General features: G+C 47.8%; 1 protein-coding gene across 3 annotated transcripts in view; it reads left to right on the forward strand.

The window, feature by feature from the left end:
- The window catches only part of patj (PATJ crumbs cell polarity complex component), an 80348-nt gene that overhangs the window by 25701 nt on the left and 37147 nt on the right, over positions 1-17500 (forward strand). For all 3 annotated transcript variants that reach the window (XM_079531646.1, XM_079531647.1, XM_079531648.1), the window contains 5 exons: positions 1182-1261; positions 1354-1410; positions 2875-3009; positions 3375-3672; positions 6814-6965. In XM_079531646.1, the coding sequence (XP_079387772.1) occupies positions 1182-1261; positions 1354-1410; positions 2875-3009; positions 3375-3672; positions 6814-6965 (722 nt within the window). The remainder of the gene's footprint in view (positions 1-1181; positions 1262-1353; positions 1411-2874; positions 3010-3374; positions 3673-6813; positions 6966-17500) is intronic.

Consider the following 17500-nt stretch of genomic DNA (forward strand, 5'->3'; position numbering starts at 1 on the left):
GCAGAAAAAATGAGCATGGTTGCTATGTTCACCCTGTTCACCCGGGTGTGATTTCATTACGTCAGACATGATTTCATTACGTCATACAGACCTTACACCACTCAGTTCACACGGGTGTGATTTTTATTATCTCGATGTCTGACTTTATGCACATTCACTGTCTTGTCTTGTATTGTGTTTGATATAACCTATGACCTATAACCTATAACCTTTGACCTAACTAGCTAACCGGCTAACGTGAGTAGCATTTTGGCTCGAGCAATCGAACGTGCTATAAAAGCTCAATTGCCGATGGCCGTCGGCAATGGCGTTAAGCGTCAGTATCAAAATTAGGCTTCAATTGACTTTAATCGTCGGCAAAGGCGCGGAGGGTGTTAACTCCCTCCGCGCCTTTGCCGAAGTCCATTGTCAATTGAAGCCTAATTTTGATACTGACGCTTAACGCCATTGCCGAAGACCTTTGTCAATTGCGCTTTTATACTGCATTCGATGGATCGACCCATAATGCTACTCACGTTAGCCGGTTAGCTAGCTATGTTTTAGCACAGCACTGGATCGTTCATCTTAGATCGCCGTCGCCATAATAATCCATTCTATCCGTTTCTTTCAATCGCCTGTATCTCCTATTCCTTGTCCCAAATGGCATTTTGGTCAAAACAGCGTTTCTTTGACAGCACAGAGACGGCGATGTGGAGCTCTCCAGTGCACCGGCATAGATCGATCATGTAAACAAAGGCTGCCTGGGCTCCGCCTAGCTTGCTGGGATAATCCACTTCCGGTCGACTGAAAATGTGGCTTTTCAAAATAAGAGCTCGACTGGAAAAAATGCTGGCGTGAATTAGGTCCTAATTTTTCAATCAATGATAGCGCAGCGCGCTGCAGAGCACACAGTCGGTGAACAGAAGCTACCGTACGACGGTGCAGAGTAGACACGTTGAGACAACAAACAGACTGTGAAGAGCACCCACGACTAACACGCATTACACAAGAGAAGCACCACCTTTAGCTTTATAAAATCACTGTCCGAGCTTTGTCTGTTGATCAGTCGTTGACTTTTCACTGTTGCGCGTGTGTGTGTGTGTGTGTGTGTGTGTGTGTGTGTGTGTGTGTGTGTGTGTGTGTGTGTGTGTGTGTGTGTGTGTGGTGTGCGTGTGCGTGTGCGTGCGTGCGCGTGCGTGCAGCAACAGAGACCTTGTCCGTAGAGGAACAGGAGTTGATGTCCAAATGGGAGCAGGCTTTAGGACCTCAGTACCAAGTCCTGGTGAGACACACACAGAACTAGAGAGCTCCAAACCAGATTTATGGCCTTCCTAAAAGCTATAATTAAGCTTGTGTGTGTGTGTGCGTGCGCAGGTGGTAGTGTTGGATGCAGTGATAGAAGACGATGCAGAGCTTCAGACGTATTCTAAGGTAAGAACCTCAACAGTGACCTGTCAGGACCTGTGCAGTGATGTAAATAGGTTTTCAATGTAATGAGTCCCGGGATGCAGGGGTGGTCTTTTAGATGAGTCCCAGGGACATTTGATGAGTCCCACTTCAGCGACGTTTAAAAGTCATATTTTGCCATTTTTACAAATTGCAGCATTTAACTCCCATTTCATCTTATATGGTTATAATGTGGTTATATTCATGTAGAAAACAAAGAAGAAATTATTATTATAACTAAAGCTAGCAAAATAAATTAGGAAAAAAAAAAGCTCTACATTCATACTACATACATATTTCATATGATTTGGGCTATATGAAATCTATAATAATTCTGCCAGTTTTAACTGTTAATAAATCTTTATGTTGTTTTTATGACACATTACACAATATATACAAAATAAAAATGAATGCTACAAAACTAACCTGGAGATTAAGTAGAAGCAGTCATGGAGGAGGTAGGCTGTGCACAGCAGCACACATCATCATCATTAGCAGATGATGATGTTAGATTTAGAAAATAGGGTTGCTAATATTTTTTGTTGCCCTGCAGTTGGCTTTGGCACTTCTTTGTTGGGGGGGTGGGGGGTGGGGGGGGGCATGTTAATGTGTGGTGGCACCGGTCTACAAAGCACAACATACAACAGTGTCGGCGTTTGTTACAGTACACAATGTGTGTTTCCCATTCAATCGGGTCTACTCTGTTTGTCATGCTCAAAAATGTTCCCCTGTCTTTCTGTCGGAGGCAGCGCCGTGTAGATGAGAGAGTTGCGACAACCCCGTTCACTGTTTATTCACGGAGCTTCATGAGTCACTGAACGGTATGTTGTCGTCACTCTCTCTCTCTAAACGGCTCTGGTCTCCAGGCTGCGCTCCGCTCAGCGCTCGTCTCTGAGCAAGATGGCGGTGCCCGTCAGACTGTGTTGTTGTTAACTAGTGGTTCTACAACGAGTCCTACGTGGATTTTATCGTTTATAACGTAGGATGAGGTCGCATGTGGCCATGCAAAATGATCGTGTCCGTAGATTATTTGTTTTACCGCATTCTTTTACAGTAGTGCATCCCGTGGACGCAGGGGGTGTTGGTGAAGTGCGGCCCAAAACTATAAAGTGCGTTTTGGGACGCAAAACGCACGCTATTTACATCACTGGTCAGTAGAACAGTGACCTGTTAGGACCTGTGGTCAGAACAGTGACCTGTCAGGACCTGTGGTCAGTAGAACAGTGACCTGTCAGGACCTGTGGTCAGTAGAACCACAGGGGCCGACCCCCATCTGAAAATATGTTGTTCCAGGGACCCCCCCCCCCCCCCCCTACCCCCCCCCCCCCCCCCAGAACCACAGTGACCTGTCAGGACCTGCCGACCCCCATCTGAAAATATGTTGTTCCAGGGACCCCCCCCCCTGGGGGTGGAGCTAGACTTCTTATCATTACTGTTTGTTCCATCCAGCTGCTGCCCATCCACGCCATGCGTCTGGGGGTGGAGCTAGACTCGTTTGACGGACACCACTACATCTCCTCTGTGGCCCCCGGGGGCCCCGCGGACCGCCACGGAGCCCTGAGGCCCGAGGACGAGGTGCTGGAGGTATGTGTACCGCACGCACGCACGCACGCACGCACGCACGCACGCACGCACACACGCAGCCCTAAGGATGAGGTGCTGGAGGTACGTGTACATACACACGCATAGTCGGGAGCTGTCGTTGGTTTGGTGTGCACCCATTTTCTGTCGTGTAGATACAAGTGGAGCAGCTTTGACTGACCAGCTGAAGTGACTGAACACCAGTGACCACACTCGAGGGCCGCCATGATTCCTTTAATATAGCCTGCGTGTGTGCGTGCGTGCGTGTGTGCGTGCGTGCGTGCGTGCGTGCGTGCGTGCGTGCGTGCGTGCGTGCGTGCGTGCGTGCGTGCGTGCGTGTGTGTGTGTGTGTGCGCGTGTGCGTGTAGGTGAATGGGGTCCAGTTGTACGGGAAGTCTCGCAGGGAGGCGGTGGGATTTCTGAGAGAGGTCCCGCCCCCTTTCACCCTGGTGTGTTGTAGACACCCAGAAACCACCGACGACCTCCCAGCAACCAGCGAGGACCACCCAGCAACCAGCGAGGACCACCCAGAAACCAGCGAGGGCCACCTAGAAACCAGCGATGACCTCCCAGCAACCAGCGAGGACCACCCAGCAACCAGCGAGGACCACCCAGACACCACTGACGACCACCCAGAAACCACCGACGACCACCCAGAAACTAGTGGTGGGTATATTGCCTGCAACCTCGTGATATGTACGTAATCACGATACAGAGACCCCGATATGATTTATGTGACCGTATTTGACTGAGAGGCTTCCATCGTGTAGCCTCCAGGGGGACTGAGGGTCTTCCATCGTGTAGCCTCCAGGGTGACTGAGGGGCTTCCATCGTGTAGCCTCCAGACTGACTGAGAGGCTTCCATCGTGTAGCCTCCAGACTGACTGAGAGGCTTCCATCGTGTAGCCTCCAGGGGGACTGAGAGGCTTCCATCGTGTAGCCTCCAGACTGACTGAGGGGCTTCCATCGTGTAGCCTCCAGGCTGACTGAGGGGCTTCCATCGTGTAGCCTCCAGGCTGACTGAGAGGCTTCCATCGTGTAGCCTCCAGGGTGACTGAGAGGCTTCCATCGTGTAGCCTCCAGACTGACTGAGGGGCTTCCATCGTGTAGCCTCCAGACTGACTGAGAGGCTTCCATCGTGTAGCCTCCAGGCTGACTGAGGGGCTTCCATCGTGTAGCCTCCAGGGTGACTGAGAGGCTTCCATCGTGTAGCCTCCAGGCTGACTGAGGGGCTTCCATCGTGTAGCCTCCAGGGGGACTGAGAGGCTTCCATCGTGTAGCCTCCAGGGGGACTGAGAGGCTTCCATCGTGTAGCCTCCAGACTGACTGAGGGGCCTCCATTGTGTAGCCTCCAGACTGACTGAGGGGCCTCCATTGTGTAGCCTCCAGACTGACTGAGGGGCCTCCATTGTGTAGCCTCCAGACTGACTGAGGGTCTTCCATCGTGTAGCCTCCAGACTGACTGAGTGGCTTCCATCGTGTAGCCTCCAGACTGACTGAGAGGCTTCCATCGTGTAGCCTCCAGACTGACTGAGAGGCTTCCATCGTGTAGCCTCCAGACTGACTGAGGGTCTTCCATCGTGTAGCCTCCAGACTGACTGAGAGGCTTCCATCGTGTAGCCTCCATCCTGACTGAGGGTCTTCCATCCTGTAGCCTCCATCCTGACTGAGGGGCTTCCATCGTGTAGCCTCCAGACTGACTGAGGGGCTTCCATCGTGTAGCCTCCAGACTGACTGAGGGGCTTCCATCCTGTAGCCTCCAGACTGACTGAGAGGCTTCCATCGTGTAGCCTCCAGACTGACTGAGAGGCTTCCATCGTGTAGCCTCCAGACTGACTGAGAGGCTTCCATCGTGTAGCCTCCAGACTGACTGAGGGGCCTCCATTGTGTAGCCTCCAGACTGACTGAGGGGCTTCCATCGTGTAGCCTCCAGGGGGACTGAGAGGCTTCCATCATGTAGCCTCCATCCTGACTGAGGGGCTTCCATTGTGTAGCCTCCAGACTGACTGAGGGTCTTCCATCGTGTAGCCTCCAGGCTGACTGAGGGGCTTCCATCGTGTAGCCTCCAGACTGACTGAGAGGCTTCCATCGTGTAGCCTCCAGGCTGACGAGAGGCTTCCATCGTGTAGCCTCCAGACTGACTGAGAGGCTTCCATCGTGTAGCCTCCAGACTGACTGAGGGTCTTCCATCGTGTAGCCTCCAGACTGACTGAGAGGCTTCCATCGTGTAGCCTCCAGACTGACTGAGAGGCTTCCATCGTATAGCCTCCAGACTGACTGAGAGGCTTCCATCGTGTAGCCTCCAGACTGACTGAGAGGCTTCCATCGTATAGCCTCCAGACTGACTGAGAGGCTTCCATCGTGTAGCCTCCAGACTGACTGAGAGGCTTCCATCGTGTAGCCTCCAGACTGACTGAGGGTCTTCCATCGTGTAGCCTCCAGACTGACTGAGAGGCTTCCATCGTGTAGCCTCCATCCTGACTGAGGGTCTTCCATCCTGTAGCCTCCATCCTGACTGAGGGGCTTCCATCGTGTAGCCTCCAGACTGACTGAGGGGCTTCCATCGTGTAGCCTCCAGACTGACTGAGGGGCTTCCATCCTGTAGCCTCCAGACTGACTGAGAGGCTTCCATCGTGTAGCCTCCAGACTGACTGAGAGGCTTCCATCGTGTAGCCTCCAGACTGACTGAGAGGCTTCCATCGTGTAGCCTCCAGACTGACTGAGGGGCCTCCATTGTGTAGCCTCCAGACTGACTGAGGGGCTTCCATCGTGTAGCCTCCAGGGGGACTGAGAGGCTTCCATCATGTAGCCTCCATCCTGACTGAGGGGCTTCCATTGTGTAGCCTCCAGACTGACTGAGGGTCTTCCATCGTGTAGCCTCCAGGCTGACTGAGGGGCTTCCATCGTGTAGCCTCCAGACTGACTGAGAGGCTTCCATCGTGTAGCCTCCAGGCTGACGAGAGGCTTCCATCGTGTAGCCTCCAGACTGACTGAGAGGCTTCCATCGTGTAGCCTCCAGACTGACTGAGGGTCTTCCATCGTGTAGCCTCCAGACTGACTGAGAGGCTTCCATCGTGTAGCCTCCAGACTGACTGAGAGGCTTCCATCGTATAGCCTCCAGACTGACTGAGAGGCTTCCATCGTGTAGCCTCCAGACTGACTGAGAGGCTTCCATCGTATAGCCTCCAGACTGACTGAGAGGCTTCCATCGTGTAGCCTCCAGACTGACTGAGAGGCTTCCATCGTATAGCCTCCAGACTGACTGAGGGTCTTCCATCGTGTAGCCTCCATCCTTTCTGAGGGGCTTCCATGACTCTTCCCCCCCTGGTACCCCTAGGGGTGGGAAGAGTCTTTTCCAGGTACCGCCTCATCCTCGCAACACCGATAAGCATATTTGCAACCTTACATTTAGATGCCATTGGAACTATTTGTACTAAAACTTTCAAATCAAAGTCACAACACATTTCCACAACATTTATTTAAGATGCTATCTTAGAATAGATGTGGACCTATATTTAAGATGCTATCTTAGAATAGATGTGGACCTATATTTAAGATGCTATCTTAGAATAGATGTGGACCTATATTTGACGGTGCAGAAACATAATTGCCTTCCTTGATGCATCAATGAAGCGTCAACGAGCATCAGCTGGTCACAGTCACAGACACCCACCTCTGCAGCACTCTGACTGAAAGTGACTGCATGGATTCTGTTTCATTTCTATCCAAAGGCCCTTGAATGACGGAATATGATTAAGGGTTACTGTGATTATGTAACCCTGTAGTAATTGAACCCTCCGCTACCAGGAACTACTGACGACCACCCGGAAACCAGCGACGACCACCTAGCGCCTAGCGACTACCAGGCCGACCTTGACCCCCACGGTGACCTTGACCCCCACGGTGACCTTGACCCGCAGCCTGAGTTGGAGTCCTGGACTGCCCCCACTGTGGATGAGGTGAGCGCACGCACGCACGCACACACGCACACGTGGCATCCTCATTTCCGTTCACATTCAACAAGAATATATGGTCGACTGACAATTATCACAGACAGAATGTAGCCAATGTCTGATCATCTCTCTACTTATTGGACAGTATGTAGCCAATGTCTGATCAGCTCTCTACTTATTGGACAGTATGTAGCCAATGTCTGATCAGCTCTCTACTTATTGGACAGTATGTAGCCAATGTCTGATCAGCTCTCTACTTATTGGACAGAATGTAGCCAATGTCTGATCATCTCTCTGCCTATTGGACAGAATATAACCAATGTCTGATCATCTCTCTGCCTATTGGACAGAATGTAGCCAATGTCTGATCTCTGCCTATTGGACGTTCCTGTGATCTGCAGGCCAATCACAACTGATTTATGGACATGATTTATGGAGGCTTCCAAATATGAACAATAACAGTTTACATTTTTACTCCTTGACAGATAGACAGGTCTTCTCTGATAGGTCTATCACTCCCTGAGAGATAGACAGGTCTTCTCTGATAGGTCTATCACTCCTTGACTACATAGACAGGTCTTCTCTGATAGGTCTATCACTCCTTGAGAGATAGACAGGTCTTCTCTGATAGGTCTGTCATGTCACTCCTTGACAGATAGACAGGTCTTCTCTGATAGGTCTATCACTCCTTGAGAGATAGACAGGTCTTCTCTGATTGGTCTGTCACTCCTTGAGAGATATACAGGTCTTCTCTGATAGGTCTGTCATGTCACTCCTTGACAGCTAGACAGGTCTTCTCTGATTGGTCTGTCACTCCTTGAGAGATAGACAGGTCTTCTTTCAGACATTTGTGCTATATCACATCCTGTCTTTTTTAGCTAACTTTATTTTTCTATTGTTTTTAATTTGTCCCACGTCATTATTTATTTATTATGTATCGTTTTATTCGGTTATGTGATGGTTTTCTCAGCTGCTGTTGGTAGTCAATTAGTCATGGCTGCCAGTTCCCACCTGATGTTGTGTGGGAGTCCAGACTGCTCCAGACCGTACTGAATAACTGCTAGCTTACATAATGTCTTGAGGCTAGGACTGAAGTCTAGAACATACAGGTCACCAGAGGATTTGTGTTCGTATGTTCCATCCAATTTAATCTGTTTGAATCCTCCAAAAATGATGATACGATCTCCCATCATGCAACAGCAGATCTTAGACTGTGGATATGGGCGTTTCCCCTTGGGCTTAATCTTCTTCCAGGAGAAGGTCTCTGGACTGAATTTCCACACGTCATTAAAGTCCTGGTTACCGTTCCAGCCACCAAATATGTACAGCTCCCCATTGTAGGTAAAGGCTGAATGATCATCACGTCCTTCTGGAAGAAGCTGTACAGAAGGTGTGTTCATCCAAAGGTTGGTCTCTGTGTCAAACACTCTGATGGTGTTGTAGTACTGACTCCACCCATAGCCCCCAAATACAAACGTCTTTGTCCCGATGATGGTAGCAGAGTGACGTGATGAAGCAGGAGGTGGAGTTCCTCTGGTGTTAATTAAAGTCCAGACCATTGTGGTGGTGTCCAACTTGTAGATGTCATTAGTGCTTCCAGTCCAGGCACATCCTCCATGAATATACATGACCTTCCCCAACACACAGGCTGAGTGGTATCTCCTCTCCTCTGGAACAGTTCCAGAAACCCTGGGTTTGAACCATCTGTGGGCGTCGACATCAAATGCATAAAGCACATTGCAGTAAGGATAACCTCCCCAGAGGTAGACAGTATATGCTATCAACACAGCTGTGTGGCCCCAGCACCTGGAGGGAACCTCAAGGTGAGGTTCTCCTGTTCCAGGGATCACTGGGGTCAACTTCCTCCAGTTCAAAGACACTGTGTTGAAGACAAACACTTCAATCTGAGGATCCATCTGACCATCCTTGTCCTTCATGTTGCCGTCCCGTCCAAAGGAGTACAGCTCGTTTCCCACGGCAACAGCAGCATGACGACATCCTCTGTTTGGTCCGTGGTTGAGACGAACGGTCCACTGGAACATTTCACGACACCAGCAGCTACTGTGGATTAGAGAGGATTCACAACACCAGCAGGATTAGAGAAGGTTCTTCCAACGTCGCTCTGAAGCAGAATGCACGTCTGTGTGTGCGTACGGCCACTTATATGGCTTAGGTGACATCATGGCCCATTTGACCAATCCGTGAAGCCGATGCATGTATCGGTAACCCTCCCTTGCGCGTTCGTGTTAGAGGATGACCTTTTATTCGGGATTCCCGCAGGATGGGATTAATATTTGTTCTCTAAGGCGTAGTGAAACGGAAATGGTGGGCATTTTGTTTTGAAGTTTCAGACGGTTTCAGCTCGAAACACCGCTCTGAATTTTCTGAACCAATCAGGCGATGGGACTGTAGCTAGGGACGGTAGCTATGCTATACGCAGGACGCATGGATTGTTTGTTTACAAGTCAGATAGTCGGCCAGTTGTACCAGTTTACTGTTATGTGGCTTATTTCTACCCTTATAATGTTTTAGATACATATTTTAGCGTGATGATTAAGTTGAAACCGTGTAATATACTGTCTGGATGGTATCTTGAATGGGAATAAACACGGAGGATTTCTGTAATCAGTAGCAGCTGTGTTGGACAGTGTTGGAAGGATGCGCAGCTATGGGGAATTAAACGCGTGAGCTTCATTTTTATTGGCTTTTATCGATGTGGGCCTCGACACGTCATCACGCAGTACGTTTTCGTTTTCAAGAAGTAATTCAAATTCGATTTTTATGGACTTTTGATATAGACAAAAATGAGAATTTACCAATTTGTTTGGCATCCATTGTTAGGTATGCTCATATGATGACCACGGATGTGGTCTAAAGGTGTGAAAAACATATTTTTCATTTCACTACACCTTTAATCCCGCGATCGAGACGTGACGGGAAATTGTCGCTCCACTGTCGCACATATGATGTAATTTTCAAAAGCCATGCATTATAGGGGCTAGCGGGAGGGGCTAGCAGGAGGGGGAGGGGGTAGCGGGAGGGGGAGGGGCTAGCGGCCCTCAAAACATCCATACTACATTCTACATTGTCGTCAAATGTTTTAAAAAAAAACACACCCGTGTGAAGTGAGGGGCGCTCTTATCATTGTACATCCTCATGAATCATCTCATACTGGCCAATCAGAATGCCTGTTGCCACTAATTTACGTCATATTTGACACAGACATTTGTCCTAATTTCTCCTTTCATTGTCTATGTCAGATATGAGACGTGTGGGGACAAGATGACGTAAATGTTCCCTTCATCGTCGATGGAGTTTAATGTTTGTGTTGCGGACATTTTGTCGAGACAAAAGCTGTATATAGGAGGGGTTAGCGCCCCTCAAAAAAAGGAAAACCTTAAATACCTTAAATCAGTGGTTTTCAAGATTTTTCTTATCAAGGTCCATTATTTATTCTGCATTTGAGCCACGGACCACCATTTGATGACTAAAGAACTGTATGTTGGTACCATTAGGAGAGATAACAGGCCAATGTTGATCAAAATAACATGTTTTCTAAGTTCTCTAATTGTGTAGACTTCTTGTAAATTAACTTAAGTAATGCAGATGTTTAACAATTATTCAACTCTTGAGAGTGTAAAATTAAACCAAATTTACCCACTTGGTTTCATTTTACACTCTCAAGAGTTAAAGATCTATAAGGGTTCATTTGGTTACCAACTCTCCATCATTTAGCTGGGGGCCACCTGGAACCCCCTCAGGGACCACTGGTTCAGAACCACTGCTTTTTAAGTTTTAAATACTCCTATCAACATGGGAGAATGCTTGCTTTATTGCAAATGCCATGGAAGAGGGAAACAAAATCATCAACTCAACACACACACACACACACACACACGCACGCACACACACACTCCCAGACGAGAGCCCCCCCCTGCCCCTCTCTCTCCCCTGCAAGCACGCTGCACGCACGCACAGTCAGGCTGTCAACATTAGCTTTAGCAATCATTAGCATGGTCTGTGTAGCACCAAGCTGTCACAACTAACTGCTATGTTTGCCAACCAAAACTGCCAGAGTTTTGCTTTTGCCCAATGCCCACTTCAAAGAGCTTCTAGTCTAACACATCGTGGAGCAAATTAATTAATAACGAGCCCAACGGAGGCATTCAGCCTAGCTGACCCAGCCACACTAGTACACTCCGCACCCCGGCTGCACAGGCTGTCTGACGGAGAGGGGGGAATGAGAGAGAGGCGGGGCTATTGGAATCTCTGGCTGCATGCATGTGAATTTCAGATGCGTCTCTCAACCGTTCTGTCAAACTTCACCGCGCGTTAATCAAATTAACGCCGTTAGCGCGGACTTTGCGTTAACGCATGATTAACGCGTTAACTTTGACAGCCTTAAAAAAAACGCAAAGAAAAAATGCTACACCATTTTGTCCAATATGTCATTAATCCTCTATGCTGTAACTCCTTACACTTTAGGGCTTACAGCTTTTTAGAAATAATCACACCCGTGTGAAGTGAGGGGTGCTCTTATCATCATTACATCATCTCATTCTGGCCAATCACAATGTGCGTCCTCACTTTTGTCTTCAATGTTTGTGGTTACACAAACCCATAAAGATAGGCTTAGGAGGGGCTAGCACCTCAAAAAGAAAAAGGGATAAAAGTGAGGGAGGAACAGGATCTATGAATGCTGAGGTCTGAGGCGGAGACATCAGTTCTAGACTTCTGATTGGTCTATCCTCCTTGACAGATAGACAGGTCTTCTCTGATTGGTCTGTCATGTCACTCCTTGACGGAAGACAGGTCCTCTCTGATTGGTCTGTCACTCCTTGAGAGTTAGACAGGTCTTCTCTGATAGGTCTGTCACTCCTTGACAGATAGACAGGTCTTCTCTGATAGGTCTGTCACTCCTTGACAGATAGACAGGTCTTCTCTGATTGGTCTGTCACTCCTTGACAGATAGACATGTCTTCTTTCAGACATTTGTGCTATATCACATCCTGTCTTTTTTAGCTAGATGTTTTTTAATTTGTCCCACGTCATATTTATTTATTATGTATCGTTTTATTTGGTTATGTGATGGTTTTCTCAGCTGCTGTTGGTAGTCAATTAGTCATGGCTGCCAGTTCCCTCCTGATGTTGTGTGGGAGTCCAGACTTCTCCAGACCGTACTGAATAACTGGTAGCTTACATAATATCTTGAGGCTAGGACTGAAGTCTAAGACATACAGGTCACCAGAGGATGTGCTTTTGTATGTTCCATCCTCTAGAATACGTTTGTATTCTCCAAAGATGATGATACGATCTCTCATCATGCAACAGGACATCGTATGTGTCGGAGACGGTCCTTTCCCCTTGGGCTCAACCTTCTTCCAGGAGAAGGTCTCTGGACTGAATTTCCACACATCATTGAAGTACTGGTTACCGTTCCAGCCACCAAATATGTACAGCTCTCCATTGTAGGTAAAGGCTGAATGATCCCAGCGTCCTTCTGGAAGAAGCTGTGGAGACGGTGTTCTCATCCAGAGATCGGTCTCTGTGTCAAACACTCTGATGATGTTGTAGTACTGACCCCACCCATAGCCCCCAAATACAAACATCTTTGTCCCGATGATGGTAGCCGAGTGACTTGATGAAGCATGAGGTGGAGTTCCTCTGGTGTTAATTAAAGACCAGACCATTGTGGTGGTGTCCAACTTGTAGATGTCATTAGTGAGTCCATTCCGGGTTAATCCTCCATGAATATACATGACCTTCCCCAAAACACAGGCTGAGTGGCCGTACCCCTTCTCTGGAACAGTCCCTGAAACCTGTGGTTTGAACCGTCTGTGGGCGTCGACATCAAATGCATAAAGCACATTGCAGTAAGGATAACCTCCCCAGAGGTAGACAGTATCTTCAATCAACACAGCTGTGTGGCCGTAGGGCCTGGAGGGAACCTCAAGTTGAGGTTCTCCTGTTCCAGTGGTCACTGGGGTCAACTTCCTCCAGTTCAAAGACACTGTGTTGAAGACGAACACTTCAATCTGAGGATCCATCTGACCATCCTTGTCCTTCATGTTGCCGTCCCGTCCAAAGGAGTACAGCTCGGTTCCCACGGCAACAGCAGCATGACGACATCCTCTGTTTGGTACTTGGTTGAGACGAACGGTCCACTGGAACATTTCACGACACCAGCAGCTACTGTGGATTAGAGAGGATTCACAACACCAACAGGATTAGAGAAGGTTCTTCCAACGTCGCTCTGAAGCAGAATGCACGTCTGTGTGTGCGTACGGCCACTTATATGGCTTAGGTGACATCATGGCCCATTTGACCAATCCGTGAAGCCGATGCATGTATCGGTAACCCTCCCTCGCGCGTTCGTGTTAGAGGATGACCTTTTATTCGGGATTCCCGCAGGATGGGAATAATATTCGTTCTTAATCCCGCGATCGGGACGTGACGGGAAATTGTCGCTCCACCGTGGTGCATATGATGTAATTTTCAAAAGCCATGCATTGGAGGGGCTAGCGGGAGGGGCTAGCAGGAGGGGGAGGGGCTAGCAGGAGGGGGAGAGGCGAGGGGGGGGGGGGAGGGGCTAGCTGCCCTCAAAACATCCATACTACATTCTACATTGTCGTCAAATGTTTAAATAAAAATCACACCCGTGTGAAGTGAGGGGCGCTCTTATCATTGTACATCATCATGCATCATCTCATACTGGCCAATCAGAATGCCTGTTGCCACTAATTTACGTCATATTTGACACAGACAGTTGTCCTAATTTCTCCTTTCATTGACGATGTCAGATATGAGACGTGTGAGGACAAGATGACCTACATGTTCCTTTCATCGTCGATGGAGTTTAATGTTTGTTTTGCGGAAATTTTGTCGAGACAAAAGCTGTATATAGGAGGGGTTAGCGCCCCTCAAAGAAAGGAAAATAAGTATTTTATCATCATGATGATAAAAGTTTGACCAATGTTTGTGGTTACACAAACCCATAAAGACGGGCTTAGGAGGGGCTAGCACCTCAAAAAGAAAAAGGGATAAAAGTGAGGGAGGAACAGGATCTTTGAATGCTGAGGTCTGAGGCGGAGACATCGGTTCTAGACTTCTGATTGGTCTGTCACTCCTTGAAAGATAGACAGGTCTTCTCTGATTGGTCTGTCACTTCTTGAGAGATAGACAGGTCTTCTCTGATTGGTCTGTCACTCCTTGAGAGATAGATAGGTCTTCTTGCAGACATTTGTGCTATATCACACCCTGTCTTTTTTAGCTAGTTTTATTAAGGGACCAAGAAGTCACAAAGTGACTTCAGATTTCCCGCCATTTTGAGCAGTTTGAAAAATGCTTATACCTGGTTTTCTGCCTGTTTTTTTTTAGCAATTTGCATGAAACGTTCTACACACAATGTATGGACCATTATCTGAAATCAACGTTGAAGAGAAGTTTGTACGTGAAAAGATTTACAGCAAAACACACTGTAGTAATGGATAGTGACATGCCCAAAACAAGGACACATACTTGTTACCAAAAACACTGCATGATGTTACTGTTAAAGGGGAAAACCACCCATTTTCAACATTTTACTATGTCATTAATATACCTTAGAGCTGTTGTGTGGAAATAATAAAAAAAGTCTCCCCCATTCTGTGTTTCCTAGAACTGTAATTATGAAAAAAATCATTAACATGGTGAAACACATCTTGATGATGTCATCAAGATGTGTTTCACCATGTTAATGATTTTTTTCATGCCTCTAGTTCTAGGAAACACAGAATGGGGGAACCTTTTTAATATTTCCACACAACAGCTCTAAGGTACATTAATGACATAGTACAATGTTGAAAATGAGTGGAATGCCCCTTTAAGAATGCATCAACTGACTGTGTCCAGATGGCTCAGTTGGTTGAGCTCTCACCTTCGGACCACAAGGTTGTGTGTTCAAATCCGGGTACCTATAACTCAGCCCGTGAGTCTTATTTGTGCATATTGTTCTTGTTGCGTATTGTCTTCTTTCTTGGTCCCGCCTTATCGCTGCTTGCAGCTATATTTTTTCTATTGTTTTTAATTTGTCCCACGTCATTATTTATTTATTATGTATCATTTTATTTGATTATGTGATGGTTTTCTCAGCTGCTGTTGGTAGTCAATTAGTCATGGCTGCCAGTTCCCACCTGATGTTGTGTGGGAGTCCAGACTGCTCCAGACCGTACTGAATAACTGCTAGCTTACATAATGTCTTGAGGCTAGGACTGAAGTCTAAGACATACAGGTCACCAGAGGATGTGAAATGATATTTTCCATGCACTAGAATGCGACTGTATCCTCCAAAGAGGACGATACGATTTCCCATCATGCAACAGCACATCCTAGACTGTGGAGACGGTCCTTTCCCCTTGGTCTCAACCTTCTTCCAGGAGAAGGTCTCTGGACTGAATTTCCACAAATCATTGAAGTACTGTTTCCAGTTCCAGTAGATGTCATTAGTGCTTCCAGTCCACTTGGCACATCCTCCATGAATATACATGACCTTCCCCAAGACACAGGCTGAGTGGTTCCTCCTCTTCTCTGGAACAGTCCCAGAAACCTGTGGTTTGTACCATATGTGGGTGTCGACATCAAATGCATAAATCATGTTGCAGTAAGGAATCCCTACCCAGAGGTAGACAGTATCATCAATCAACACAGCTGTGTGGCCCCGGCGCCTGGAGGGAACCTCAAGGTGAGGCTCTCCTGTTCCAGGGGTCACTGGTGATAACTTCCTCCAGATCAAAGACACTGTGTTGAAGACGAACACTTCAATCTGAGGATCCATCTGACCATCCTTGTCCTTCATGTTGCCGTCCCGTCCAAAGGAGTACAGCTCGGTTCCCACGGCAACAGCAGCATGACGACGTCCTCTGTTTGGTCCGTGGTTGAGAAGAACGGTCCACTGGAACATTTCACAACACCAGCAGCTACTGTGGATTAGAGAGGATTCACAACACCAGCAGGATTAGAGAAGGTTCTTACAACGTCGCTCTGAAGCAGAATGCACGTCTGTGTGTGCGTGCGGCCACTTATATGGCTTAGGTGACATCATGGCCCATTTGACCAATCCGTGAAGCCGATGCATGTATCGGTAACCCTCCCTCGCGCGTGCATGTTAGAAATTCTTAATCCTGCGATCTGGACGTGACGGAAAATTGTTGCTCCTTGTCGTTTTAGCACTCCTCCAGCTGCCTTTGCTTCCACGATCTTCTAGGAACATTATTTTGGCTTCAATTTGCAAGTATTAACTAATTGAAATAAATGAACACCCCGAAATGTAAGATTAGGCTATATGAAAGCCTTTTATTTTTATTTCTATTGGTAATTCACACAGGTGCTGCCAAATAACAAATCATCTTGCCAGTCAGTTGCACATATGGCACATCTAGGTCACATCAATTTAAGTAGCAGAGCAGTGCTGCTTCTCACTCTGCACACACTGACTGACCAGCTAAAAGTTATGCCTACTTTAAACCATAATATCACAAACTTTGGATTAATTCTTCAAAACGAGCAGAAGCAAGGTAAGTGATTCACACAGTCAGGCGGGCAGTGGGTGTTTTTGGATGCACTGCGAAGGACAGCAGTGTGTAGCTGACCACTGCACTAAACATTGAGAGAGAGAGAGAGAGAGAGAAGCCGTTCCCACTTCAGAGAATTGACAAATATTAAGTACTCAGATGTTACTCACAAGCAGCATAGAATTACTGTACGTGAGGATTTTCCTCAATCTTCCTGGCTTTCCTTGCAGAAAATTCTGAAATGTGGTCTTGATAATCCCGTGTAGATCAGTTTTACTTGGTTGGAGGACCGGCTCTCCCCATGTGCAACATTGCAAGGGCAACTTCACAGGGAATATGTCCCGTTATACAGTCCCGTTCCTCTTCTTTGGAGAAAAGAAACCACTACGTGCCGCAGCTCAGCGAATACAATATATAGCTGCTGCCTCCTGCTTGCCTGTACTAATTTGAATTGGTAACCGGTACGGTCGCCCCTTTTCCAACTCGCCCCACTACCCTACCTAGCTGTAAATAACAGGTACGGTCGCCCCTTTTCCAACTCGCCCCACTACCCTACCTAGCTGTAAATAACAGGTACGGTCGCCCCTTTTCCAACTCGCCCCACTACCCTACCTAGCTGTAAATAACAGGTACGTTCGCCCCTTTTCCATCTCGCCCCACTACCCTACCTAGCTGTAAATAACAGGTACGGTCGCCCCTTTTCCATCTCGCCCCACTACCCTACCTAGCTGTAAATAACAGGTACGGTCGGCCCTTTTCCAACTCGCCCCACTACCCTACCTAGCTGTAAATAACAGGTACGTTCGCCCCTTTTCCATCTCGCCCCACTACCCTACCTAGCTGTAAATAACAGGTACGGTCGCCCCTTTTCCATCTCGCCCCACTACCCTACCTAGCTGTAAATAACAGGTACGGTCGGCCCTTTTCCAACTCGCCCCACTATACCTAGCTGTAAATAACAGGTACGGTCGCCCCTTTTCCATCTCGCCCCAC

The sequence above is a fragment of the Electrona antarctica genome (assembly GCF_951216825.1).
Source record: "Electrona antarctica genome assembly, contig: scaffold_140, whole genome shotgun sequence".
Classification (NCBI taxonomy): domain Eukaryota; kingdom Metazoa; phylum Chordata; class Actinopteri; order Myctophiformes; family Myctophidae; genus Electrona; species Electrona antarctica.